General features: G+C 48.2%; 1 protein-coding gene across 1 annotated transcript; it reads left to right on the top strand.

The window, feature by feature from the left end:
- The first annotated feature begins 4,995 nt into the window (after positions 1–4,995).
- LOC128713360 (homeobox protein Hmx-like) lies at positions 4,996–23,749 on the top strand. The gene is made up of 4 exons (XM_053808255.1): positions 4,996–5,969; positions 21,389–21,504; positions 22,973–23,357; positions 23,437–23,749. The coding sequence occupies exons 1-4, from the start codon at positions 4,996–4,998 to the stop codon at positions 23,747–23,749; spliced, it is 1,788 nt and encodes a 595-aa protein (XP_053664230.1).
- The last annotated feature ends 3,551 nt before the right edge of the window (positions 23,750–27,300 follow it).

Genomic DNA, 27,300 nt, shown 5'->3' with positions numbered 1-27,300 from the left:
CTCATTTTGTTCATTTGTTCGGGACCGTCATTGATCCGTGCTTTTCTTGCCGTTCGCACAACACACTCGCGAAAGCACAATGCAAGCACCGGGAGGGGGGAGGAGGAAGAAAGAGAAGAAAAAAAAGATGAGCCGGGCGTGTTATAAATGTCTGTACTGTCAGTTACCAAACAAAACAGCAAAACAATGCACAAAAAAAAAAAAAATCCGCAGCAACCGCTCAGGGGTAGCTGCACAAATCCCTGCACATGCCCGCATATGCATATGTGTCGGGCCGGCTGCTTAGCCGGACCATTAGAGGCGGCTCAACCAAAACAAAGGACAATCGGATGATGCGCGTATTACAGTCTTGACACCAGCCCAGTGCTGCGCTACCGACTGTGGCCACCGGTGTATTGATGTGGGCAATGGGCGAGAAGCCGCCGCTTACAGCAGCCTCACCAACAATAGACGTTCAGGGCGTTGCTGAAGAGGTCTCGCACGGTGGCGAACGTCTTAAGGTAAATATTTGGCCATTCTGCAACAATTGCATTACGCACGGGATATAGCTGGGGCATGTGCTGTTGGATCGCCCGACAATGAAGAATAGGCCGAGATGGATCAGAGGAATCGGATATCTTACCGTGGACGTACAGTGCACGGCCCAGGCAGGAAGTACACCTTTAATCCTAATCCACGAATGGAGATGGTTGAGATGTCTATTCAAGCAGTAATTCCAAAAGCAGAGATTACGGAACACGATTGATGGTAGATGCTGGAAGTGTTTGCGATGGAGAACGCCTCTGAGAGTGGCCTAAACGTTATTGGCTTTGAAGCCTTGGGAAACAGTTTCCCACCGTGACACACTCCAAGCAACTCCAAGATCTCCAAGAATTCTTGATACGTGGAAGTACGTCTGGATGTTGCAAAAAGTACAGAACTTCAGGACTAATTTCCCTCCCAAGAATACCCATTGTGTACATCCAGTATTCCAGCTCCACTCCCAGCGAACGTTTATGTACAGCCCCGAGAGTTACCTCCCCGACTTTCCGACTAACAGAGGCACTCTGCTACGAAGGGATCTGATTGTGCTAATTACCCACGATTGTAGCACATCCGCCCCAGGGCCGCTTCCTGTGTTACAACTCTTTCCTCCCCCCCGCATGCCAGACGTCTCACACAAATTGGTACACAATTTAGGCAACTGTCCGAAAATCTTCGCTCCATTAGTGGTATTGGTCTGCCCCACATTCCGCCTGTCCAACCCAATTTTCGGTTTCACATATCCAATTTGTCTCTCTCTCTCTCTCGCTCGTTTTGTATCTCTCTTTCTCAGCAACTCTGCAACATGCTTCTCAATATGTGAGACGACGAAAAGTAAAGCCTGAAAGTGGACGTTTCTTTCACTTCTTGCATTTTCTTCCCAACTGCCAACTGGTTCTGGCTCTCAGTCGCTCTTCAGCGTATGTTCTCTGGTTTCCTGGCTCCCCCAGCAGCAAGGATTCGAATGGCCAATCTTTATCCGCTCCTGCCCCCTCCGCTTGCTCCCTTTCCAATCGTCCAATTTTCATTCGATCCCTCCCAGCCATCAGCCAAAGCGACGTTTAATGGCGATTTGGTACGGTTTCGAATCGATCGAGCTGCTTGGTTTCGGGGTTTTCGGAAGAAAGCGAACGGACTGCGAATGTTTGGCAGAGTTTTTTTTTTTAGGGCATGAAAACACCAATCGATACCAGTTTCACCGGCCAGGGATGTGTGGCTTCGTTCCCAAAAAAGAAAAAAAAGAAAAAAGACCAAACTAGTGAAGAACTCGAACCACCGTTCTGACTCTGGTGGGCACAAAGTGGTTTTCGGGTGGATGCCAGTTTTTCCCCCCCGCCGTTGTTTGCGGCCCGCTTTTGTTTGCGGGTTTGTTCGAGTTGTGAAAACCGTTTTGTGTGCGGAATTGATCCCGGTTCGCTTGCTCGCTCGCATTTACGGCACCGTTCACCAGTGCCTCCCCTCCGGGGAAACGGGGCTTAAATCGGAGTCGGGGGAGAACAGCACGCACGGAATTTTTGTGCGGCAGAGTTGGCTGCTTAATCGTGAAAACGTAGTGCCACACGGGCGAGCAAACGAGTTCAGGGTGGATTTTCTGGACCGATTTTGGACCGGTGTAAGATTGAGGCGGCACGCGGTGTCAGCGGGTCTTTGGGGACCGGAGTTGGATCAATAGCAAAGATGGAGGCGTAGACATGCATGCATACACACAAAAGGATAATAGGCAAGCAGGGATGCCAACTCTTCCAGTTTCTATCAGTACTGCATGCGCGGAAATGTTTTTGGAGCTCAACGAACGGCGTAAGAATTTGTTTGGAGTGGCGTGTGTATTTCTGCAATTCTTGGAGATGAGCTGTAGCCGGATGTAAGACGTTTATCCACATTAATGTCCTTTGTTGGTTCGTTACTGATGAAATATAGTTAAAACCTCACTAAGTCGTTGATGTGCTATTTGTTGTCCGTCAGAATTCTTACTTGTCTTAATTGCTCGTCTAATAAGTAGCTGATGTCCAAGATGTCCCAAGAAGTTACGTTGATGTCGAATCTTGTAGAATTTTATATTTATTCTGCTTACGTTTTAAATGCTTAACTTCTTCAGACATCTTCAATGTTGTTAACAAATAAACAAGTGTTCAAAATGATGTATACCACAGGTTTAGACAGAGTACATCTGAGAGTAAGTACCCAAAGTACCTCTTCTGTAGGGATATAGTTTTACAGAAGAATGAGTGGTAATCTTATCAAAAGTATACACAATTTGGAAGATCAAACGGTGTTGTAGTTTTGGCAAAACTTAACTTTCAACACAATTTACAAACTCACAATAAAGGACTATAAATATGTCCGGGTGCAAGGCGATTGCCTTCCGGCATCTCCTCTATTCCAGCTTGGGCGGATCGGGAAAAAAATTGAGAAATAACCCCGAAAAAAAAAACCAGTAGACGAAGTAAAAAATACCCATACAAGCGCAACCCGAGCCGTGAAAATCACAAAGAAGTCCGAGTGCAACAATAAAACGCTTACAAATTGCTCCTGTACATAATTCCCTCGGTCCATCCTGCCGCTGAAGGTACGCTACGCTATATGTACAGGTCGGTCCTATGTCTTACGCTTTTCCGCCCGGTTGGCGTTCCGGGGGTCCGGGGGGGGGTGTATTTCGCGTTTCGCCACCGTACATCCCCTTTTTCTCCACCCTCACACCTGCTGCTTCGCGCCCTTCCCTGTGCGGGTCGGCGCCCGTTTTCCGGAACGCCCCGGCCGAAGAGATGTGTTCGGCGAGCATGGGCGCAGTTCCGCGCATATATGTGCTTTACAGCGACAGTGTGGGATGTGTCTGTGTGTGTGTGTTGGGCGATATTCTTTGATGCGTGTCGGTGGTGTCCAGCAATTGATTGCAACTTACCGGGAAGATGGTGTTTGCCTCCGAGCTATAGCAGGTAGCCGGGGATATCCATCGACACCGGACACCCGATGCACGCCGCCGGACCCGGCCAAGGCCTGCCATCTTTGCCCCAAAAGCACCATCGTGTAGCCCTAAACCGAGCTGCAAATCGTCTCAATCAGCAGCGAACCGGACGCCGAAACGGATTAATTGACAAGATGATGTACTTTAAATTTGTTTTTGATTTTTGCGGCACACTGCCGCGTGCGCCTTCCACCGAGGGCGCGTGGTCGGCAAAGGTTTCGCTGTCCCCGGCGCGGGTTGTAGAAGAGACCCGCACCCGGCGAATGGGAAGGTTAGAGCGAGACAGGCCGACGGTTGCCGTGTTTGCTTTGCCTGTTGTTGATGACCGTGTTCCTGCCGGTCCCTCGAAACGTCCTGCGAGATAGCGTAAACCCCTCCGCCGTTTGACGGTGGCGTGTGATTGGTTGCCGTTGCTGTCGTTGCGTAGCTCCGCCCAACCGGAAACAGAAGGATAACGGCGCAAGGACGGACCGTACCGGCCGCCAGCGGACGGGTGAAAGAGACCAACACCGACCCCGTATCCTTCGACATTCGCCACCGGGAGTGAGCGGGACCACAACGCGATCGGATGGTCTCATTCGCGCACCGTGTACGGAACCACCGCCGCACACCGGGGAACAGCCGGGTCCGGGCGCATCCTTGACGTTCATTCGCGCACCGCAAGGCGAAAGCAAAACAAAGCACTCGGTTTGCCCGTGGGTCCACCAGCTAGCTGTTCGGCACCGTACCGTACCGGTGCGCTCACGGTTGTGGTTTGTTCAATTTTGTTTTACGTTTAGCTGGTTTTATAATTCGAACACCCGTCGCCGAGTCAACAACAGTCCGGGCCTCGGTGCGGGAAGGCTCGTACGTCACGGCACATACCGTCGCGTGCGGATTTATTTACGTCAGTGCGGTACAGGACCGGGCCCCCGTGTGTAAGCGCTGAGTGTGCGAGAGAGAGAGAGAGAAAGGCGACAAGCGAATCCAAAAAGGAAAACAGGAAAAAAAAGGGGAGACAGTGTGAAGGAGCGCCGAAGCGAAAGCGTACTTGTGCCTCACCAGCAAGTGTGTGGGTGTCTGACCGGAGTGTGTGTATGTGTATGCGCGAGCGGGTGTGTGCATGTGTGGAAGCGAACGTGGTACCGTGTGCCCGCAAAACCGAGCGATACAGTGTACCGTGACAGGTCGTGCGCCTGGAAGGTTGGCATTGCGCTCGACACGTTGTTCGCGTGTGGCTGAACTGAAGCATTTCAGCGACTGGCGTTACATTACCGTGGTGACAAAACGCGAGTCAACTCAACAATTCAACTAAACCGACTGCGAACCACCACTGTGTGAGCGCTGGAAGCGTTTTGGGACGGTGGGCCTATAAACAGTTTTTCTTTAAGCTCTGTCGCCTGAAAGTTATGCAATCTGCAACCGGCATACGGTGCGCATAGTGTCCCAGTGTGAAGATCGAAAGACTCCCGTGAAGTGCGAGGTGTGTGTGTGTGTTGTTCGGTGTTGGTGTGTTTAACAGTGCCACAGCAATGAACCTTGAGGCGAACATGTCCTCACCGGAGGTGGACATTGATGTGAACGTAGTGTCAAGCCCGGAACCAAGCCCGCGGCCGCTCGAGAGCCCCCAACCGGGGCAGACGGGTAGTGACGATGAGCAGCGCTCGTCGCCCGACACTCAACACCACCAGCCACAAACGGTCTATTCCACACCATCTCAACAACCACCACAACAATTAAAACCAACGCACTCACCAACGCAAGCACTGCAGCAGCAGCAGCAACTGCACCATCAGCAGCAGAACCACCTGAGTCCGCACGCGGTAACAGGCGGTGGGCATGGGGTGGTGCTGCAGCACCATTCCGCGATGGTGGCTGCGGCGGCGGCCGCCGCTGCCCTGCACCATCAGGCGGCGGCCGCTGCGGCCCAGGCGGCCGGACAGCACGGTTGCGGTTCCTACCATGTGTCGCCGGTGGTTGCGGCCCCCGTACCGGCCCCGGTCAACACCGCCATCAACAGCACCAACAGCTCCAGCAACAGCTTCAACCACAGTCCCGACTCACGGCTCAGCCCGCCGAAAACGCCACCGGACAGTCAACACCAACAGCATCAGCAACACCATCATCACCATCATCATCAGCAGCAGCAGCATCACCAGCAGCAGCAGCATCCCGCACATCATCAGCATCCGCCGCACCATCCTCACACGCATATCAATCAACTACCGCATCAGCAAACGCAACAGCAGCAGTCGCCGCACCCGGTACAGCCGACGGTCGGCAAAACGTCGACCAATCCGGGCTACACCAGCTTCTCCATCTCGAGCATTCTGAGCCGAACCGAGCCGGTGTCGAAGAAGGGCATCGGCGTCATAACGCCCGTACCGTCGCTACCGCTGTCGGCGGCTGCAGCCGCTGCGGCGGCCGCCGCATCCGTCTCCAACGGCACCGTCAGTCTTGGGTCCAACGGTACGCCGAGCACGCAGGATGCCGCCATGTTATCAAGGTAGGTGTTAATCGGTTGTGTGAAAAGAGTTCCGCCAGGAGCGTCTTCCCCGGTGTGAGTGGTGAAAGTCCAGGAGTTCGTGCCGTGGAGCATGTTGGATGCATCGGACATGAAAGACATTCGGGTTTCACAGCACATCTTCCTGATGTTTCTGATGAGAGTTTCTAGATTCGTGGAAGATCTTCCTAATCCATTAGAATTCTTAGGAATAAAGACAGCCTAGATTTATGGAACATCTTTTCTTGAGAAGAATTCTTGAGATCATAGCAGTTCGGAATTCATGGATGTTCTGGAAACAAGGAATTTCCTGGAGCTATGGAATTCTTGAGAAGATGTATTTTTTTCTCACTGGACATCTTCGTAGAACCTTACATATCTCTCTCTTACATCTTTAATATCAATAGTTCTTTAAAGTACGCTATTCTGAGCACTCAAGAAAATGTCCCGAGTATCTCGCATCAGCGCCGGAGATACCTTCGTAATCAACCCCGAGTACCTACTCAAACAAGGTACTAAAGGTATCGGCGAACGATAAGACGATGCTTTCAGGCGGAAAGATGTACCACACATTCGCTGACGCTCTGGATGAAGCTTTGCTTTTAATCGTATTACCGCTGCAGCCATAGAATCAAGCCGTCAACACTACCTTTGCGGCACGGATCGAATGATTTGCCGTACACAGAGTGCGCTACGACTGCCACTGAATCACGCCGCAGCGAGACCGCGGCATTTGACATCAGCTACTAAATCTAGCCATTACCCGTTTGACTTGTTCCGTCCGCAAAGCCCTGGTACTCCGGAGCGAAGGTAGCGTGAACGATAGCGAGTAATTACTTCTGTTTCCACCTTCGGCTACGGTGCCATTCTGTCGATAGGTGTTACCGCGATGGTTTTATTCCCGCTGGAATGGCTCGTACGCTTCTGATTTAATGTGTTTTACTTCCGTTCCAATCTGGCGCGTGATAGTACTGCTGTTGTTTATCGCTTCTACTTGCAGCATGAAACCGTAGCAAGTTGAGCAGATCTTGGTGGGAAAACGCGGTAGCTTCTTCAAACCAAATGGATGAACAAATTAAGATTATGTTTTGCTGCGGGCTACCGTTTTTTTTCATGCCAACCACAGAACGGAAAACATAAATACAACAGAGCTCCGTCGGGATCTGAGAGCTTCCATGGCTGGGCTGGGTGTGTTGAAGGCAAAGGGAAAAGAATGGCCAACCCGATCGACCGATCTCTTTCTGCCGCATTCGATCGGATTTTCTGAGCTCATCCCGAGTGTCTTGCCAGTGCCCGGGACGCATCACCCAAATTAGACCACCCGTCGCGTACCTCGAGTGAGCCGGGATCCGTTTTTTTTTTTGTTGGTGAATCCCTCTTCTGCAAACGGATCATCCCGCTGTCGGTAGGGCGCTTTGTCGGGTCGGACACGGGGCAAAACATCCCCGCCCAGCGGAGCGACGCGGACAAACGAAAGGTGATGGGTACGGTTGTTCACCAGCGGTGAACCGTCGGACACGTTGCGTAAGATGGTTGGACTAATTGGGAGTAATTCGCTGTAATGGTTACCGGTTACCGGAAGAAAAATGGCACCGAGGGTGACAGATGTACGTGCGGCAGTTTGTTTTTATTCATAACCCGCGGGGGGGTTTTTTGGGTTGGTGAGAAGTGTGTGAGAAGCAACGGTAGTCGCACAATCTCCAACAACGAGGAAGAGAAAACGCACACAAAAGCGGATAGATTTGCTACTGGCGGGTGGTAAATGGGTAAATTTGGCGATACAAACAAACAGGCGTGAAGGAAAACCGTCGCGAAGGCAGGAAACTGAACCGCTGTTTGGGCAACAACACCGTCCGGCTGCTGCTTGTCAATCCTCCGGGCAATGCAAACCCGCGAAAACCGTTAAGAAGAAACAAATCTTCCATCTTGTCCCGCTTGTTTTGCTTGATTATTCTTGCTGGCTACTGGAGCAAGGACGGTTACATGGTGTACGTTGTGTTTCTTTTTAAAATTGTACACACCCTTGTCGTACGCGAGGTTTGCATCAATTTTACACACGTAACGCACTAAATTCGCGCGCGGATCGCTGTCAGCAAAGACATCGCTTAAAAAGCGCTGCTTAAGCGCTGCTCGCGGCGTGCGAGTGCGTGGGGTGGCGGTGTATTGTAAGGAAGCTAATGTTTTCAAGTGGTTTTGACGGGGGGGGGAGGGGTTTTTTTTTGTTTGGGGAAGGGAGAAAGCGGATTTACAGCACTTTCCAAGGATTCTTAAATCGGGACTTTTTGGGGTTGGATGTTTTGGCTACCCCCGTACCGTGGGGGTGGTCTAAGACGATTCCAGCGAAAACCGACCCAAGCAGCACCGCAGGACTGGTGTCATATTTCGAAGCAAGCCACCGAAGACGCCTGATGGAACAGCGATTGCTTGGATTATAGGGTACAATTTTGGAATTCCATGCTGCCAGTGATTGTTTGGTTTATAATGCGTATTTTTAAGCTGCTAAAGTGTGTTTGTGGATTTTTTTTGTGGTGATTTAAATTGAAATGGATCTTGGATTGTTTTTCGGTTTCGGTTGGAAGTTAATTTTTGTTATGTTTTTTTTTTTATTTTCCAATTGTGCGGAATTGTGACTTCAATCCGAATTTTTATCCACTCGAAATGGAAAGGGACAGGACACAATTAGATTAGGCAAAAGCTAAAGTGCCATTGGAGGCTCATTGAATCATCACCCGGCAGCACTTACCCAATCCATTCTATCGTTACCATTCCCGAATGATTTAGTGTCTGCCATCCCGTTCGGTTTTGTGTTGCTCTGTCTCCTTTTCTTCCGTGTTTCGATTTTATCTAGCGCCCGAAGTCGCCTAATCGCAAACGCATCGACCGTGAACGGCCGGGAACGATTATCCGACATGCGATAGGCTCATTATTGTTCCATTTCACAAATTAGTTACAGATTAATTTGCGAAAATTAGCCGTATCGTGAGGTGAGGTCAAACATTTTGTTTTATGTCTACCGTGCCCCACCCTTTGCATACGAATTTTCCCCCACCGAACCAAACGAAATGGAAAACGGAAAAAGGATGACACAAGCTTGTAAAATAGAACTAAAAATAACTACTGTTACGGTTCGTTGCAAAAAAAAACACACACAGGGAGGCAGCGCGTGTAGCAACTTTCGTACGTTTGTTTATTTGTTTATCTTCGGCTAAACCGTTTGACAGTTACTGCTTGGGCTCCATCAAGATGACAGCTACACAATAGGACGGGGGTTGTGGGGGGACTAATAATGGCTTACTAAGCTATCATTTGCCAGTGTATCATCATCGTCCGGTGGCGATTTGTTAATTAAAAGTGACCGAATTATGAGCAGGGCAGCGGCGTTTGTTTTTGTTTTCAGTTTTGCTTTTCGTACCCCATATATTTTCGTTTCATAAGCATGCACAGCACAAACAAAAAAACAAAACGAAAACAAAAAGGGGGGAAAACGGCCACGGATGGTACGCGTGGCTGCGTTAGAAATCTAATAAATTCCGCCAGACAGTTGAATGTCGCTGTAATAGCGCGCCGATCTATCGCTCCTTATCGCCCGCGCTCGATCTTCAACCCTGCAGGGGTTGCAGTTTTAACCTTTACTAACGGGAGGGTGAGGTTAGAAACCAATTATCGGACGAGCGGAGCGGTGGGAAAGGGGGAAAGGGAGGCGCGCGAGTGTTTATGCGTTTGCTCACCGTACGATCATTATCAAATTTGTTAATCATGAAATTTCATTAGGACGCTGGTGGTAGCCCCGCACGTGCCGCACTGTACCGCAACCGATCCCACTAAGCGATGCGTGTAGCCTACCATTCGGGCGCGAGCGTGCGCCTGCGTACAACGGTTCGATCGCTCTTACCTATATACATGTATATCTATCGTCGCCCCCGATCGGCACCGAACACCGGCGGTATGTGGTGGCGTTCGTTCGTCCCTGCTGTCTTACCTGGTGGTTTAGGGGTGGAATGCGTTATTTTAAACTAATTAACAAAGTAAATACTGCGTGTGGCTTTCGGAGCGTGGATTATGGCACCGGACCTGGGGTGATGATCTACGGCACAGGACGAAGGCTATCAGCCATCAGACACTTCAGGAGGGGTTAATAAAAGGGAATGGAATAGAATTTTTAATCCGTCGGTACACAATATTGCCCCTTAATGTTGGAATGGTGATGCATACATTCATCCAAAGCGTTGCAATTATATTACCTTTTTTTCGTGCGGAATGTTAAGGATACGTTACCGATTTAAGTAACATTATAGCAATGGGTCTTTAAAGACTGCAACTGCCAAAAATTTTAACAATTTAAACTCTTGCAGACTTGGGCCGAAGCGGAACTGTTCAACATGAAATCCTGTAATGTGACACAGTTGTTGTCCCAGTCTCAATAGCATACGTGTACATATTTCCTTCCGGGCAAACATGTATCAACCTATTGCCATCGGGCATATTGCTGCTAACGGGTGTAAAATACAGCGGCAAATAGCTTCCGGCCAAATTGCCGCCGGCACCGCACTGGTGTCAAATGTTAGCGACAGTGGTTTTAATTTAATTACTGCCGGCAGGATTTGATTACAGATTGAAATTTTTATTGAAGGTAATGGTGTGGTTGTTTTTATACTGAAACTGACATTAATTTCTCGGCTAAACGGTATCTAATAGCTTATTAGGTGAACTTTGTCTTGCGTGTTGCATAGTTATGCAGGCATTCTGTATTGTGTATTGCGTACGAAATAGCTTCAAAGGTATGCAATCTGCATAAAAACCCTGATCCGCATAAAATGTTCTATGTGAAAATTTGACATCTGTTTACTACATAAATACAGGCGTTTTGTAATGTCACTTCAACTCTTTCAGCTATATTACCAAACAGCCGCCAAGGTATGCAATCTGCATACGAAAACGGTTAGATAATGGATGAAATTGTTAGTATTTTCTGTGTAGCGCATGCCTAAGCAAACGTTGCTTATTGCAATTTGAATATGTTTTGTCTGTATTTTGAATCTGCATCAACTGCACGTTAAAGACTATCGCTTGAAGCAGCCTAAAAGATATGCAATTTATAATGCAAATCTTTTCAGTGGATTGCTGAATTGTGAGTGCTGTCATGTGTATTGTTCTCTAAAATATTTTTAGTAATAGTAAGAAACAGCCTAGAAAGTATGCAATCTGCATGGAAAAATAAATTTAACTCTTATCTACAATTGTGAGTATTATATGTGTATTGCATACCTGTGCAGGCGGTTTGTAATGCAATTTGCATACTTTTAGTACATAAGTGCTGTTACTAGTGTAATGTTGTAAAAAAAACCTACAAGATACGTAATTTGCCTGAAATATTTATTAAGGTCGCTTGTGAAATTGTGCATTCTTTGTTAAAACGCATTACTAATTATGTTTTGCATTGATTACATTTTATGCTCGTTAAAAGCACACAATTGGTAGCTTGTTTGGTAATGGTTTAATCATCCCTACTTTAATCAACTTAATGTTTGAAATACTACATCGCGTGTCGAGCGTACAAATGTACATGAAATGTTTATTAAATTTAAATTATTATCTTATACTAAACTTATACATATTATTATTTATTAAACTTATACATAAAGCATGCTATGCATGCGTATGCCACTGTGATCAATTAAAGTTATTTTTTTTGCTCGTCATGGATACGTTTGCTATTAATAGGCATAATTTGTGGTCCATTTGCTCCTCACTTGGCGCGCCCAGAATGTCAACTGAACGTTAATCATGATGCTGGTTAATTTATATTTACACTAATTGTTGTGTTCGGTAGCCTGCAGCTTGCAACCGATGCTTAAAACACAACACAAAAAATAGAAGGAAAATAAAAACAAAACCCGGACAAAGCCACAACGAGGGTGGGACCAGACAACGAAATGAGCAAAAAACGGGCGTGAGGGCACATCTCCTCTTAGCTTGTCTAATTTCTTCAACCGGTCAAATGAGTCGTGAAGCCGCGCGGTAAGGACGAATGATTATTTTTCCGAGCGGTTTTAGCTCGCAAAACGATTCATCCATCCACGCTGCAGCGAGCTGAGGGAAGCGCGTTTTGTTTTGAGGGAGGGTAGGGGAGGATGAAGCGGGATGAGGGGGAGGGGAATGGGAAAACAAAACGCAACAAAAGCCAGTGCCTAGTGCTGCCGGGTAGTGCCCGCCAAATTGGCGAATGAAACAAGCGATAAGTTAACAACAACGCCGCGGTGGTTTTACACACAGCTGGAGCGCAAACTTACGGCAATGGCCGTGCCGTGGAAAAACGGGAAAAACTCACCACGTAAAGCGATGCTGCCGGTGCTGCTGTCGAGTCTTTTGTTTTCCTTGGTTTTTTTTCTGGTCGCTCGGTTTTGTGTGTTGTAAAATAGGAGCAAAAACCCGCACAGGAGGAAGATTGTTGTTTCGTTGTGCATAATTTACAGAATGCTCGTCGGCGGTACGACGGAAGGATTCCGTACCGGACACCGATTACCCCAGGCGGGATGAGGAACAAGGCAATGGTGGGTGGGTGTGTGTGTGTGTGTGGTATGACAAGAGTTGGATCTCTGTTCTCGTTGTTTGGTTTCTTTTGCCGTGCATTTACCAGCCGTGTTTTGTTGGTACAGCGAAGACAGTCAAACCTGTGTTCACTTTTCAGCTTCAGCCCGGAACCGCACAATGGCCGCTATGGTGGGAAACGGGGGACAAGTACAACAAAGAACCCCGGAGGCCTAAATCTTAAAAGAAGATCAATCAACATAATTGAAAAAAGAGAGAGGAACACACACACACACACCCAGTGTACGCACACGACCATGGAGAAGGCCGCGGGTGCGCCTAATGGTTATGTTATTTTCATTTAAAGGAAATTGAAAAGACACGCAAGATTATGACACTCTCCACCACCCGGGGGGGTGGAGGTGGGCATGGGAGGTGGACTGCCGCCCGGCCGCATGCAAGGGCTTCGTGCGATCAAAGATGCTGTGCGCATTTGGGACACGGAAGGTTACAAAACACTCCCCTCCCCCGTGCAGGAATACCCGCAAGTGATCGCTTTTTTTGTCCTCTTTTTCAACTCCGCTCATCTCTCGACGGGCATGAAAAAAAGGGAATCTCATTCAATTGCACTGGTGGTGGTGGAAAAAGCAGCGGAGCGGGGTAATCTAAATGAAAATGCATCGAGGAACGGGTGCAATGGATGGATGGTGGAGGAGTAAATTTAGAAAAGAATGATTGAAATCCAGCAAAATTAAGTGAGCACTTACGACTGCTAGCGTCAATGAAAAGCGAGCAGATGTGCGGGGGGGGGGAGGGAGCGAACAGTGGAGGAGAAAGGGATAGGAGGAAGATTTGGTGGGTAAAAGGGAGAAAAATAGGGCATCGTCCCAGTGCGCGATGCCGGTGGTTGCACCTGGCGTACACCGCGGATCCTGGTCACGGCACCAAAACGATCCAATCACACAAATGTGCCTTCCACGCCTGGCACGTAGGCAACCACGCACAGCATCCAGCAACTACTGCCACGTGTAAAGATGCCTCCCGCTCTCTCCCTTCCAGGGGTTCAGATTCGTAGCGGTGATTGATTTTCTTGTCGCACACCGCACACTGTTTGAAGCGAGCCCAAGTGTGTGACATGCAGATGAGCAGAGCCGTCAACTCGCCAAAAACCCTTGATACGGGCGACCGGAGAGTGAAAGAGACGAAACCTTTGGTGTGTGTGTGTTGCTGTTGCTCCGTACAACCACCGACGGCCCAACGTGTCCACATGGGTACGGTTTGGAGTCATCGATCAATATTTGGCTCACGCAGCAATCGGATCGGAAGGCTTCAAACGGCCGGTTCGGTTTGGAGGTTCCCCGGGAGCAGATCAACCGTGTGTTGTCTCGCTGCAAAGTGTCAATGGCGTGATGTGCAGTGCGGCGTGTCGATTGCCGAGCTATTGGATTGGAGCTAGCCGCAGGGAATGGTGTTGGTGAGTGTTGCAATTAGTCGTAGTACAATGTCAATCTGCATCCCGCGCCCACACGCCTGATTGCTTCCGCTGTCTGCAAAAGTCGCCCTACACCGGATGCATCACAAAACAAACAAAACAAAAAAAAACAGCAAATCCTGAGCAATGAACTCATCGGTTGGCAGCTCCTTTCATCCGCACAATTACTGATTCCATTTGCATTCCATACCCGGCACGGGTCTTTGTGTATGTGTGCTTTGTAGCCCCTGCAGGAGCGATTAATCGATGTCAGGTCTGATGACAAACTCATCATCAAGTGCGTCCGCTTCGGTGGAAAGTTGTGCGTGTTTGTGTAGGTGTAGGCTTGTCGCTGCAGCACTTCAGCAGCGCGAAACGTTAACCCGTCTGCAGCAACGCTGAAACGTGAACGTGGCAGGGTCAGGGTAATACAGCCGGCAGCACAATGGGCCGATCGATCGACAATGAGCGGCGACAAAAGCGGTCTGTCTGTGGGCAAGCGTAGCTTATGGTGCGTTCTGATAGCAACCGTGGTGACGCTCAGCGACGTACACACGTTCAATGTGGAATGGTTCGTACACCGGTCGGGGTACAGTGCTGTACACACTGGTACACAATCGGGCCCGGTTAGACAGATTGTTATGGTAGTGATTGCGGGGATTTTTTGCTTCCTCTGTCTCTTTTGATATTCGCAATGACATGATGGGCTTAGTGGTGATTGCCTGCCAGCTACTGGCGCTCATTTCGCCTATCGCTGGTACTTTGTGTTCATGGTGACTTCATGCGACTGTTGGTTTGCCTTAACTCGCTGTTGTTGTTGTTTTTTTTGTTGTAATCGACGACAATTAGCGTTTTTAATAGCGTCCGGGGCGAATTTAAACCGTTTGCCGAGTTCTCTGATCGGCAATGAATTGAAAAATGGCTGTCAATTCAATGCCGGCACACATCCCACACACCGTCGCTGTTGACATCTGTTTTCTACCGCGCACACAACTTCAAACTCCATAATAATGTGCAATCCAATGGAGAACCGATTTGTAGCCCGACTCGAATAATGTCTCGGCCCTGGCAAAGCACGCACACAATGGCCGACGGGTGTTGTTGTGCTTTTTTTTTTTTTGTTGTTGCTCGTACGTGTGCGTGGTGCCCAGTGGATCATTCGTTCGTCACCTTGTCAGTGTGCACAGGTGCAGAAACTGACCGATAATTTTATCCTTTTTCTACGTTTTGCCTGCCTTCGATTGGAGGTGATGAAACGCACACGAATGTGCGTGTTTATCGTTCAATGCCCGGCGGCTATTGTCATAGTGTGACTGCGAAGTGTACACGGTACGTTTGATACTTCTGTGCTATGTTCTATGTTATTATTTTGCTCCCCCGACGGCATGACGTTTGAGGCATTTGTGTACTGCTTTGACACATTTTTGACGTTTTACTTTGTAGAGTGTGGAAGTATCTAGTGTATACTAGAGTTAAAAGTGTAGAGAATTGTTGTAAACTATCTTTAGTGCGAAACCCGCATGGATCTTTCAAGAGTTTTCAAATTTCGTCTTTTAAGGCATTAATACTAGCGTAATGTGTGATATCTTTGAGGATTTCTTAGATCTAGTAATTCAAGGCATCGCAATGAAGTTGATGATGCAGTCAACTTTGAAGAGTTCTCAGAACTGCTCATTTAAGGCATCAATATTGGCGTAATAGTGACATCTTTGAGGATTTCTGAAATCAGGTAGTTGATGTCCTCGCAATACTTGCGTAATGAACTGAAGATCTTGAAAATATATCTCAGTTGCTGTTTTAAGTTTGTTAAGAATTTTGCCTATCAAAACTATCCTCTTGACTGTGTAGATTGATCTAAATCTATCCAAAGTTCTATTTTTACTTTCTGCTAACACATTACTAGCGAATTTCGTGTAAATCTTTTCATAATCTACATGTACATCCACTGCATCAAGAAGATGTACCAGTAAAATGGCTACCAATCGGATATATCACTCTGCCAAAACTCCCAACGTAGGAACCTCCCATTTATCCATCTCCATTTCCCCCCAACCCATGTTGAAGTCAATTAAATGACAACGTCTTCCATTTAAACGCCATTAATGGTACACTTACACGCACTTTTACCGTGCCTAATTCAATAAATTATCACCATTATTTACGTTTACGCTTGCGTTTCCGTTCCTTGTCGAAGGGGAGCGTGCTACCGTGCATGTCAAGCGTATCACTCCACTCCATCCGGGCACTCCAGCTATATAAGAGGGGTTGCTGAGGTTTAGCGGTTTCTCACGAGGAACCACACCAGCTCCAATGGGCCGGAGCAGGAAGGAACGTGCCTTCGTAAGCGCTCCCTGGATTTTTTTTTTCAAGGCAGTTCGTCCAAATATGCCACATCTCTCTTGCCGAAACGAACGAAAGGAACAAAAAAAAAAACGACTCGAGCCCTCGGAGCGGAAATAGTCAATTGCAGTGCAACCACTGTTTTATGAGCTATCTGGACAACATCATTAAATCGTTACTTACGGGGCCGGGCGTGAGCGTTTTAGGGACGATTGGACCGGAGGGTGTCTCATGCATGCGCACTCGGTCACATTCGGTACCAAACCCCGCACGGTTGCGGCAGACGCGTTGGAGCAGCAGTACGCAGTCCGGGTGACGCCTTTTAATTTATTAATCTTTCGGTCGGTTGCGGTAAACGTTGCGGACAAACTGATGGTTCCCCGGTGCCCTAACGAGTGTATGCATGATTTATGATGACGTGGATACCGGTGTGTGAGGTGAGCATTTCACTGTAGACGAGACGGATACAAACACACGCGAATACCAACAAGGATTCCAAAAATGGACGAGATTAGGGATTTTAGTGCGCTGAATGTGTTGGGTGCTGAATTTATGAGGTACAGAGAAAAAAAAAGACTCTGATGGAGTTCAAGCCATATTCATATTGCGTGTGTGTCCAGATACTCAAAAAGCGCTACTGTTTCGAGGTAATCCTTCAGAAATCCTTCGTAATTCTCGTCGCATTTAAGTCAGCATTTATTATCGGGTTTTGAGCATAACTTTACTCATTTTCTCTTTTAATGAGTTAAAAGTCTAGCTTGCTAAAATTCCAAGTTTTGCTGAGCTTCTAAACGTAAGTTCTAGCAATGGCAAATGAAACACTTAATGGCGAACACGTCCCCAAGTCTGCTGGTGCATCAGACGTGTAGCACTTCAAGTGAGGAGCTGAACTTTGACAGGAGACTTGCGTCAACACTTGAACCCTGCGGAGCATTAGCAAAACGTCTCGATTATGCACGGCAGGATTGGGGAGGCTTCTGCAATGTCTGGCCGGGACCCGGGCTTGGGGAGACCTCCATAATCCATGGTGCACACCCGCCACGGTACATTAGCAGGGGCGCTTTGCCATTAAAATGCGTGGGTTCCCGCGCGCACATGGAAAGTTGACAGAGTGACCTTTTCTCTCTGCTTTCACTGCTTCTGCCTGTTGTCTTAGGTGCACCGCGCACCGTACGGAAGCAAGTAGGACCTTCACCATACGGGCGGAAGCAGACAGTACTCTCCTAACCTCATTTTAGCTTCGGTATGTTTTGCTGGGTGGTATCGTGCCGCGGCCTATCCGCACATTTGGCGGGTTTCCCAATCAATAACGTCGAAATGGGAAGGAAAGCGTACACACGCTGGACGCTCATGTTTCCCAACATTGTTTCTTCGGTTCGGGAAAGTGGTTCTCGTCACCTTCACTTCAGCGGCAGGGTAACAAAAACCCCCAATGTACACACTCGACTCGTCTGGCTGACTTTAATCCGAGCGTTTGCTGGTATAGGAGTAGTAGCGACACTGCAGGTATTTCCTTTTTGTGGCACGGTTGCTTCGGTAGCGCACCGCATCCCCGGCAGTGCTCAGTAAACACGCGCCCGAAACCTCATGACCACGAGTGAGAAGTGAGCCTTGTGTAATGCCTGATCTCTTCACGCGCATTTACCACGCATCATAACACCGGTATTAATGCGACACCGCGCGTTTTGGTGCGCGTTGTTCGGTCGTTAAAAATACAATCAATGCAGCGCTAATTGTTAATGCGATTAGCGTTAATAGTCTTGCCATGCATCGGATCGGAAAAAGGGGATTTGCTGTGCGGTGGAAGCTGAACAGGGGCGTTAGACATTGGCGTAGCGATGGTGATATGCCAGGTACGGGCGTTCCAACGGTTGTCTTTTGCAAAAAAAAAAAAAGGAAAACAAAAATCCCACGAGACAATGAACCGCACCGGGTGGATATGGCTTAAGGTTCGCTTCCTTCTCCAGGTACTTGCCAGTTGTGCTGTACTTCACAATGAAAAGTTAATGCACGGCAGGCCGGATCCGGAGCCGCGTAAGGTGACTGCTCTACCGACGGTGATGGCTTCATCAATACAGCCCGTTCCAATTTTCCTGAATTTTATTTCATTCCATACGCCCCGTCGGCTATTTCATGTGCGGTTGTAAAAGTTTCCCATCAAGACGGCAGGCAGCTCCGACACAGGAAATGTAGTGACTATTTCCGCTCCACAACGAACCAGAAGTATTTCTCAATAGTCAATTAAGTTGCATCCAGCGGCGAACGACACAAATGCTAGTAGAGCACTGACAAACAGACCCTCGCAACTGTGAGATGACTGCACGAACATAGTAAGAATACAGCAACAAAATCAACAACAAAAAAAAGACAGCTACTATAAAATCTAGCGCTATAAGAAAACCACAAAAACCGCCAACGAATGGCGAGTGCTTCGTTTCCGGCTGTCTGCGACCGTGATTAGCTCGGGAGCCGTATTCCTAGCGGCGATGGGCACAACACAATCACCACCATCCCAATATGCCGAGATCGATAAATGGACGCTCCAATTTACTAGCCAAACCCACCACCATGCAATCAGTTTCGCTGGAAGCTGTCTGCCTGCTGCTGCCCCGCAATCGGTTTTATCGGTAACGTACAACCTCCGTACCATCGCATTCCGTATGGAGCGCTTCGAGCAGTGCGGCAAGAATTGAAAGTTTGTATTTTTTGTCCAATCCAGAACTCGATCCCCCGTTATGTACACACACGTACCCCGTACACTCAGCTGCGGAATGAAAAAGCGGATAGTAATCATAGCGCCAGTTGTCGATGCGGTGGAGAACTCAGCGCCCAAACAACCGATATTGCGCCATTGTTGTGTAAGCGCTAAAAATTGTGTCCTTTAGGCAGGGAACTTCCCGATAAGTACCACCGTTAAGTGGACGCAGATCGATTGATACCCAATTGAGACCCACTGTGCGGTATGGTTTTGTATGGTGAGCTTTGTCTATACGCTAGAAGTTACAAGTGAAAGATACAACAAAAAAAAAGAACATGGCGAATCGTGAATTGTTCTACACAAAACAAAATGAAAAAAAAAAAACGTTAATCGACGATATGTTATCAGCTGTGTTCTCGTCGACCTGCTGCTAAAAAAGAAAAAAAAAACACACTCACTAACAAAAAAAAAGATGGCGTCGTTTTGGTTTGTCTGATTTCTATTGCGAGCACGGTCGCTTTTGTGGTACAAAAACTTTTGACCGGCTCGTTGGACTGCAATCAAACCGTTTCTATTCAAAATAAATTTGTCGGTGTGTTTGTGTGTGCGTTTTCATTCTTTCACTCGAGCACTGCTCTGCTTTCTCTCCCTCGTACGCCTGTTGTCAGATCCAGTTTGAAGTCTTCAAACCACTCCACGCTTATATAGACGATTATGCTTCGCCTCAATTGGGTCCATTGAAGTGCTTGCAAAGCTTTTAAATAATAGCCACACGGTGAGGGACAGGGAGAAGATTGGGATTAGTAATGGGAAGTAGCAATAGAGCAAAACACAAATATATGGAGGACGAAAAAAAACATACAACGAACGGCCTAACAAGCTACATAATGATTAAACTAAAACAGCACTAAAGTGAAAGGGTTACAGCCCTACCACGGGTGTAAATTTATTCAAATGGATTGACCCCTCCACAGCATATTCTCACACACACACACACGTGGGTAAAAAGGGATCTTCTCATTACATCGCATAATTTATTGGAACCGTTGCTCGACATGAGCCGTGTCCGGATTTGCCAACAGCCGATACAAGCCGGAACTGGGCTATATAATCGAAGAGGCGCAACCTCCACCTTCCATCTACAGGGGTACTCCTGGTACGATGTTGATGAGAATGGATGGATGTTAGATGGTGGTAGTTTCGGGCTACATTTATCTTCATTCTGCTGGACAAACACACACACACAAACGGTTGGCATCGCAACGGGAAACCCCTTTTAGCCCGGATACCGTAAGGTAACACGGGCCCATGCTCCCTGCTGGATGTCCTGGAGCGTAACCGTAACAGTGTGTAGCAAAGCGCATTGGAAGGAAAACAACATCACGACGGAATCCAACACGTTTTGTTCGTGCGTTGGTTCTTTGGCAGCGTAAGCCAAGGATAATCACACGTCAACAAGTTCCCGAACCCCGGGGCAAGCTGGCTGACAGTTCTTGACTGTCTGTAAAGGGGGCGCTACCCTTTTTGATGGCGGTCGATGATGTACAGCATGCGTGCCCCTGTTATTCCTGTTGGTTGTTGTTTTTCTTTACCTCCTCTAACCTGAATATAGGAATCAATCCGATCCGATACCGTGCCTACCGGGACAGAGAGGAGTCTGGGAGGAGAGTGAGAGTTTATGTACATCTAGCAGTACGTATATAATATATGTATTTTTGTGAGCTACTGTTCCCAGCTGGAAGATCCCGATGGTATGAGAAATCAGGAAATATAACCTCCTAACTACCTGGAATTCACCGCTCTCTCCTCTTTCGTTGCATGTCTATATAGTTGAGGTGCAGTCTGCAACTCACCAACAGTACTCTTGACTCTTCAAAATGAAGGTCTGCACAATTTGCTACAACAGGGCCGCGTGATTGCGATAGGGTTTGTAGCTCAGTTCGTTCGGTACTTGAATAGCTGGATGACTTCTGTCATCTAACTCCTGCTGGAGATGAAGAGATGAAGATGGCGAATGGAGCGAACAGAATTCTTGCAAAGCCTTTCTCGATGCAGTCGGTACTAACCTCAATTATATACATCCACTCGACTCCACTTCCCCGCCGGTTTGGAGAGTGCCTCCCAGGGCGAGTCAAGTTGCAAAGATCTATTGTCGTGCTGTTTGGGGACTAATCTTCAATTTCCAATCGACATTCATTGATTCCAATCATTGACTTCCTGTTCCCCTTTGGACATCGGTCTCAACCCACCCTTTCGCACACATCTTCCCATCTTCAGGAACCTGTCACATGACATCGTTTAGCAGACACTAAAAATGCCTGGAACACCCTCTCATTGATACTAATGTTGTCTCCACCCTGCTTTTCTCCGACTCCGTTTCCGCAGATTGGGATTCATGTCACAGTGGAGTGCGATTGCTAATCGGTATGCGGCTCTCTGCCCACCCGGCTGGCCCTGGCCACCGACGTCACATCGGATGCCTTTCCATAGCCCCAACAACGGTAAGTACAACGCAGCACTAATTTGAGGGATGGGGACATTATTTTTTTTTTAACGTTTTTAAGTTTTCCTGGCACAGCAGGGTGCGGGATGTGGGTTGGCAAAATGGGAGAGAGTGCAAAAAACAAAACACACAAGCCAGCTCAAAGGTGATACTACCGCACTGGCGAATGAGTTTCGTCGAGACAATCAATTTAGCTGAGCTACCGATCCTTACGCTAGCAATGGTAAACACAGTCACAAACACGAGCGGAAGTATCAGAATGCTCACATCGTTTTCCTATGCCGTGGACTTTGGTGTGTTTCACACAATCAACCCCGTCTCCTACGCAGTGCCCCCGACCGAGAAGGGTGTTGTGTTAAGCAAGAGCAACTATTTTGCAAAACTATTGAGCAAACAGTTTTTAAGAGGCTTAGCACAAAACGGAGTGGACCCGGACCGGACTGTTTCAATGTCGGTGTCTCCACGCCTCGGTATGGCTTCCCTCGGGCAAAGTGTTAAATCTCTCCGAAAAGACACTCGCCACGGAGTTTGGGCGTTCGGTAAAGGTGCGCCTAGCTATGGCTTCCCCGTTATGCTTTTGTTTTTTTTTTCAAACTGCATCGACCTTGCCTCGACGGGGTTTGGAGCCGCTCCACATGGTATTTTTTTTTTCACCATTCACCCTTGTCGTACAACGCTACCGGGCCACGGCAGAACTGCTCCAGAGCCGAACGGTATGCAACGTGAAGCCGTTCTAGCACTTCTGGAGGGGTAAATTAAAGGGTAATGGAAGGTAAGTACAACACTTTCCGCCCACCTTTCCCCGGTTGTCGGTTGTAGTAAAGCGGTGAAACATGAGGCAACAAAAGGCTGTGCGAAACTAAAGTACTTCGACTGGTTAGGTTAAAGCTAGTTTAACCTAAAATACGGTACGGTTTGTGGTGAAAAGTTCTGCTTTACCTGTTCCGTCCCGTAGCGATGCAGTGTTTTGGGTAGCAACGTTATCGTCGATTTGTAACCGGGCCGGTCGTGAGAAATAGGAGTTGTTGAGAGGTGCTTGGACACCTCCAGTGTCTAGTCTGATGAAGTGAAACATATCGAGATTTTTTGGGGTTTTGCTGGTCCAGCTTTAGGTGGTGTCACTAACACCACCGGTATGATGATGACCTCGGCATTCGGCGAATAAAAAGGCAAAGTATCTCAAGTCTTGGGGGTTTTTTTAATATCCCGATGTCGCTCCGTTGGATATCTCATGGGTTTTGGTTCTCTGTGTGATATGAGTTAGACATAACTGAGTATCCAAGTCTGGCATATGAGAGTCCTGTTCCAGACATTCCAGTCGAGATTTCGACCCCAAAACTGAGGATGTTATTGAGTCTTTCACTAGTGGTTATACTAGTGAGATGCCTCTCAGCATATATCCCACCGATTTATCCGACGTACCAACCTTGTTCTAAAGACTCTCGACATCTCCGATCTCATTGCAGACAACTCCGCCAATGCGATCGAAAACCAATCACCTTCGCTGACACCGCCACCTTCCCAGCAATCCAAGTCACCCTCGCCACACCCCGCCTTTCTCGGCTCGCGTGCAACCGGCTGCGGCGGAACGGGCGGACTGGTCGGGCTCGGTGGGGCGGGTAATGGTGGCGGACCGGGTGGTTCCGGTGGCGTTAGCAACGGTGACGACTGCGAGTCCGATGACGACGGGCAGGAAATCATCGAGGAGGACGACGAAAGTGACCGACCATCGGATTCGGCCTCGCCCAACTCCAACGGCAGTGCAATGCAGGCGAAGCGAAAGAAGAAAACGCGAACGGTCTTTTCGCGGGCTCAGGTGTTCCAGCTCGAGTCCACCTTCGATCTGAAACGGTAGGTAGCGGATGCGGCTGGCAACTCGTGGCCTTTCCGCCCTTAACTAACCCTCCCTTTCAAACATGCATCTCGACAGCTATCTCAGCTCGTCGGAACGTGCCGGACTGGCCGCGTCGCTGCGTCTTACCGAAACGCAGGTAAAGATCTGGTTCCAGAACCGGCGGAACAAGTGGAAACGCCAGCTCGCGGCAGAGCTGGAGGCAGCCAACATGGCGAATATGGCGCACGCCGCCCAGCGCCTGGTGCGCGTCCCGGTACTCTACCACGAAGGGGCGACCGGTGGGTTTGTGCCGCCCCCACCACACCCCCACTCGCAGCAGCTCTACTACACAACATCCGCTGCCCGTGCCGGTTCCCCGCCGCGGCCACCCTTGTCGTCGCTGGTGTAATGGAGGCTGCCGGGAGCCGACGTTGGACAGCTCGGGTAAGTGGTACGGAGTATCTCCCATACCACACTAGCCACACCTTCGGACTTCCTTCATATGCGTGAACGATAGAAAAGCATAAAAAAACACACGAGCATGAAACACAACACACACACACACTCATACATAAAGGGCACCCATTCGGTTTCGTGTAGCGGGTTCGGAATCTTCGACTACTTGACGCGCCTAGGTACATATGCATAAAACGCCCGCGAACCGTATTGAACAACCACTGGAGAAACTAAAAACTAGAAAATGATATATCGACCTAAAGTAGTAAATTAAATAAGCTTTTTTCCTATAGTTTCCTTCTGTTTCGGGTGGTTCAGAAGGGGGCACCCGCACGCCTACATCTTCTGTTCATGTAAGTTTTGACACCGAATTAGCGACAGGGGAGGAGTGTGCGCGCGCGCGCACAAAAAAAAAGAACAACGTCAACATTTTGAGTGTACATAGCAGCAAAGACGCGCGATCCCGACACTCTAAACCTTGCAAAAAACCCGTCGGGAGGCGCCGCCAATAAGTATAAAGTAAACGCTATAACAAATAAAACCTTTAACGAAAGAAGAAAACATAAAACTGCGATTCGATTTCTTTGTCTATTTGGTTGTTGTTGTTTGGCGCTATGCGAGTGCTTTGCGATATTGGGGAAAAGGATGAGTTGCGTGTTGGACCTATTCTGGCTTTTTGGGTGTTTCTGCCTCCAGATATTGAAGACTCCATGGTCTCCATGTCTCTGTCACACGGCAAATGGTTAATATCAGCTCTTACTCCATTGGCATCCTCTGCTGCACATCCAACAGAAAGAGTAGCTCTCGCTGTTACGGTTGTCCGCCCTGATCCGAAACTACTGTAAGACAAGGTGTTCCAGCTACAGACAAAAAAAACAATTTTAACCTTCAAAAACAGCTATCTGGAAAATTTCTTTTATAGGTTCTTCTGTTTTTATGCAAAATTAATTAAATCAATGGAGCAAAATTGTTTCTGGTACGGTAGAATTCGATTCTTATAAAAAGTTCGTATAATGGAGGAGAAAAAAAAACCCGGACGGATGTTCTCATCCATCAGGATAAAAACAAAAACAGTTGACACTAATCTTGATATTGGCATATTCTCCTAGAGTACAACTGGACTACAGCTGCAAAGTCTCCCTAATATCACTTTCTCTAAGCTGCACATGATGTTTATACACTAATGTCTCACTAAGGTAGCCGTGCTTTGGTGTTTTCCAATGACAGCTCGTCTTGGATGCGTTTACAGAGTATGGTTGAAGACTTTTGCCACACATAAATGGTATATAATCCAAGTGTGTTTGTATCCCAAAGCTGCAAGTCTCTCTAAGTCGGTCCCTTCAGCTTGCAGGTTGGAGAGACTTGACTGTATATCTAAACGAAGTACTCTTACAAACACATGCATGTACTCACTCAGCGCCTACATACGTGCTAGATTAATGTGGTCAAGGTTGAGGAAGAACTATTAGCTATGAAAATTATAGCAAAATCCGTACGCTAGTGGTAAGAAGCTGTATATTAGTATCCAATTGAAGGGTTTTAGCAGTAAAGATAGGAACAGGTTTGTATGATGGTGAAGGTGATAAGTAAACGGCAAAGCTAAACAAAACATCACGTGACAACATCAAGAGTGTAACTACAATTCGTGTTGTTTATTTGTGTCTATCGGCTGTTGGAGAAGTTTGAGAAATGGTTGGAACGAAAGAATGAAGAGTTCACTCACCGACGGGTTGTTGATGTGGCGTAATGACATTGCAACAGGATGACAGCTGTCAAACGGTAGTGTTGTTTACTATTTGCTGGGAACGAAGATGAGTAAATTGACATGTGCTGTCAAATTTGACATTTCCTTCATCAAAGTGACACATTTTAGTAGCAAAAAAAAAAACGTATTCCACTACTACATCTGCTATTACTCAAAGCATTTAAACATGCCCAGCAGTGACTTCATCTGCCAAAGCTACCGTTGCCTATCATTGTCTATTGAAAGTGAGCAGTTTGCTGCGATAAACAACCGCACAGTGTAATTAGTGGCACAATTTACCTATTAATCAACCGTACCAGTTTCCTTGGGGGGCAATGAAGACCGTGCACACCCAGAACACCCACACACACCCCCTTCAGCGAACGGTAGACCAAATAAAACCGAAAGAAAAGAAATAAATCAATAGGGTGGAAGGGACGAAAGGTAGCAGATAAACGGCAAGAATATAAAGACAAAACGACGAACGATAGTTCCCGTGGTGAAAAGCTAAAACACCCACGAGATCTGATCCGGGCTGTCTCCATGGTGAAAGCCTTCCCGCATTGTGCCAATGCGGTTGCTGGGAGTTGGAATATCAGGGCAGGAAATGGAATGTTCACTTCCACGATTTATTTCTTCCCGAACCGTTTCCCGGTGGCAGAACTGTTGACGGGTCCGGGTATGTAGTGTACTCTGTCACTATGTATCTAGTTTCCGGTCGACAACGGTGTGCCCCGTGGGAGGGGGAAGAGGGGGGGGTGGGGTAAAAAATGGTGGCTCTGGCGGCAGTACGTTGCGTGGATGGGGGTGGGTTTCGGTACGCGCAGCCGTCGGCGTGGCGTACGGGCTGCCTACCATTCAGGCGCACGCTGTACCGAACGAAGCTACAAACGCTTTTTAAGAGCCACTTTCGACGGTGCTCCGAGTTCACTTCCGAACAAACCGAACCGTGGCGGGCGGCAAGCGACCGGGTGTGGGAAGTTCCCCTCATCTGTATCCCGGGGGCCCCGGCGTACGTACGCAGAAATCTGGCAAATGGCGAACGGGCTGCCTACCATTCAGGCGCGCCCGAGAACCGCAAGTGCGCACACTCCCTTCTTGGCTGCTGGCTGTACGCTGGCTGTCTCTCGTCTTGCTTGTTCTGCTTTCTCGGTCGCTCCCAGTCGGGGGATGCGGCTCTGGAAGCATTCTTGCAAACACCATTTTGAGCACCGACTCGAAATCTTCTCGCTTGCACAGCTGTCTCTTTCTTCCGGTCAGGTCCCACCCCCACACCAGCGTTACCCTCCTCCTCCCCCCCTCTCCGCCCATCACACGGCAGCAAACGTTTCGGCATATAAATGTTGGCCGCTAGCGCTGCCGCACCGTTTTTATTTACTTGGCACCGCATCCATCCCGGGTTGCCAACCTTCCCGCCACGAACCGGATCGCACTTTTGCGCCTTTTTGCATGTGTTTGGGGCGGAACGGGTAGCGATACCGCTCGCGCTAACAATCGCAATCGCTGTCAAAGATATAAATATTCAAAATGTAATCACATAAATATTGCTTTAATCTTCCCAACCCCTGTGCAACCCCTCCTGCCAATGTGTGCGACAATCGTACCGTGCCGCATTCGTTTCGCGGGAAGAAAATTGCTTTTCCCCCCTTTCAACCACCGCCGGGGCCAATCCTTCGCAGAACCAATAGACATTTCCAGGTGCCATTTGGACGTAATGAAGTTTGCTTCTCTTCTTCTTCACTCCAGCAAATTGACGCACG

This window comes from Anopheles marshallii, chromosome X (genome assembly GCF_943734725.1).
Source record: "Anopheles marshallii chromosome X, idAnoMarsDA_429_01, whole genome shotgun sequence".
Lineage (NCBI taxonomy): Eukaryota > Metazoa > Arthropoda > Insecta > Diptera > Culicidae > Anopheles > Anopheles marshallii.
Note: the sequence above shows the minus strand (reverse complement) of the source record. Positions and strands in the feature narration are given on the sequence as shown.

Bases quoted from the DNA above. Each gene is read 5' to 3' on its own strand.
- LOC128713360 (XM_053808255.1), top strand. From the start codon at position 4,996: ATGAACCTTGAGGCGAACATGTCCTCACCGGAGGTGGACATTGATGTG. The intron at 5,970-21,388 runs GTAGGTGTTAAT...CCGTTTCCGCAG, and splicing joins GATGCCGCCATGTTATCAAG to ATTGGGATTCATGTCACAGT. The intron at 21,505-22,972 runs GTAAGTACAACG...ATCTCATTGCAG, and splicing joins TTTCCATAGCCCCAACAACG to ACAACTCCGCCAATGCGATC.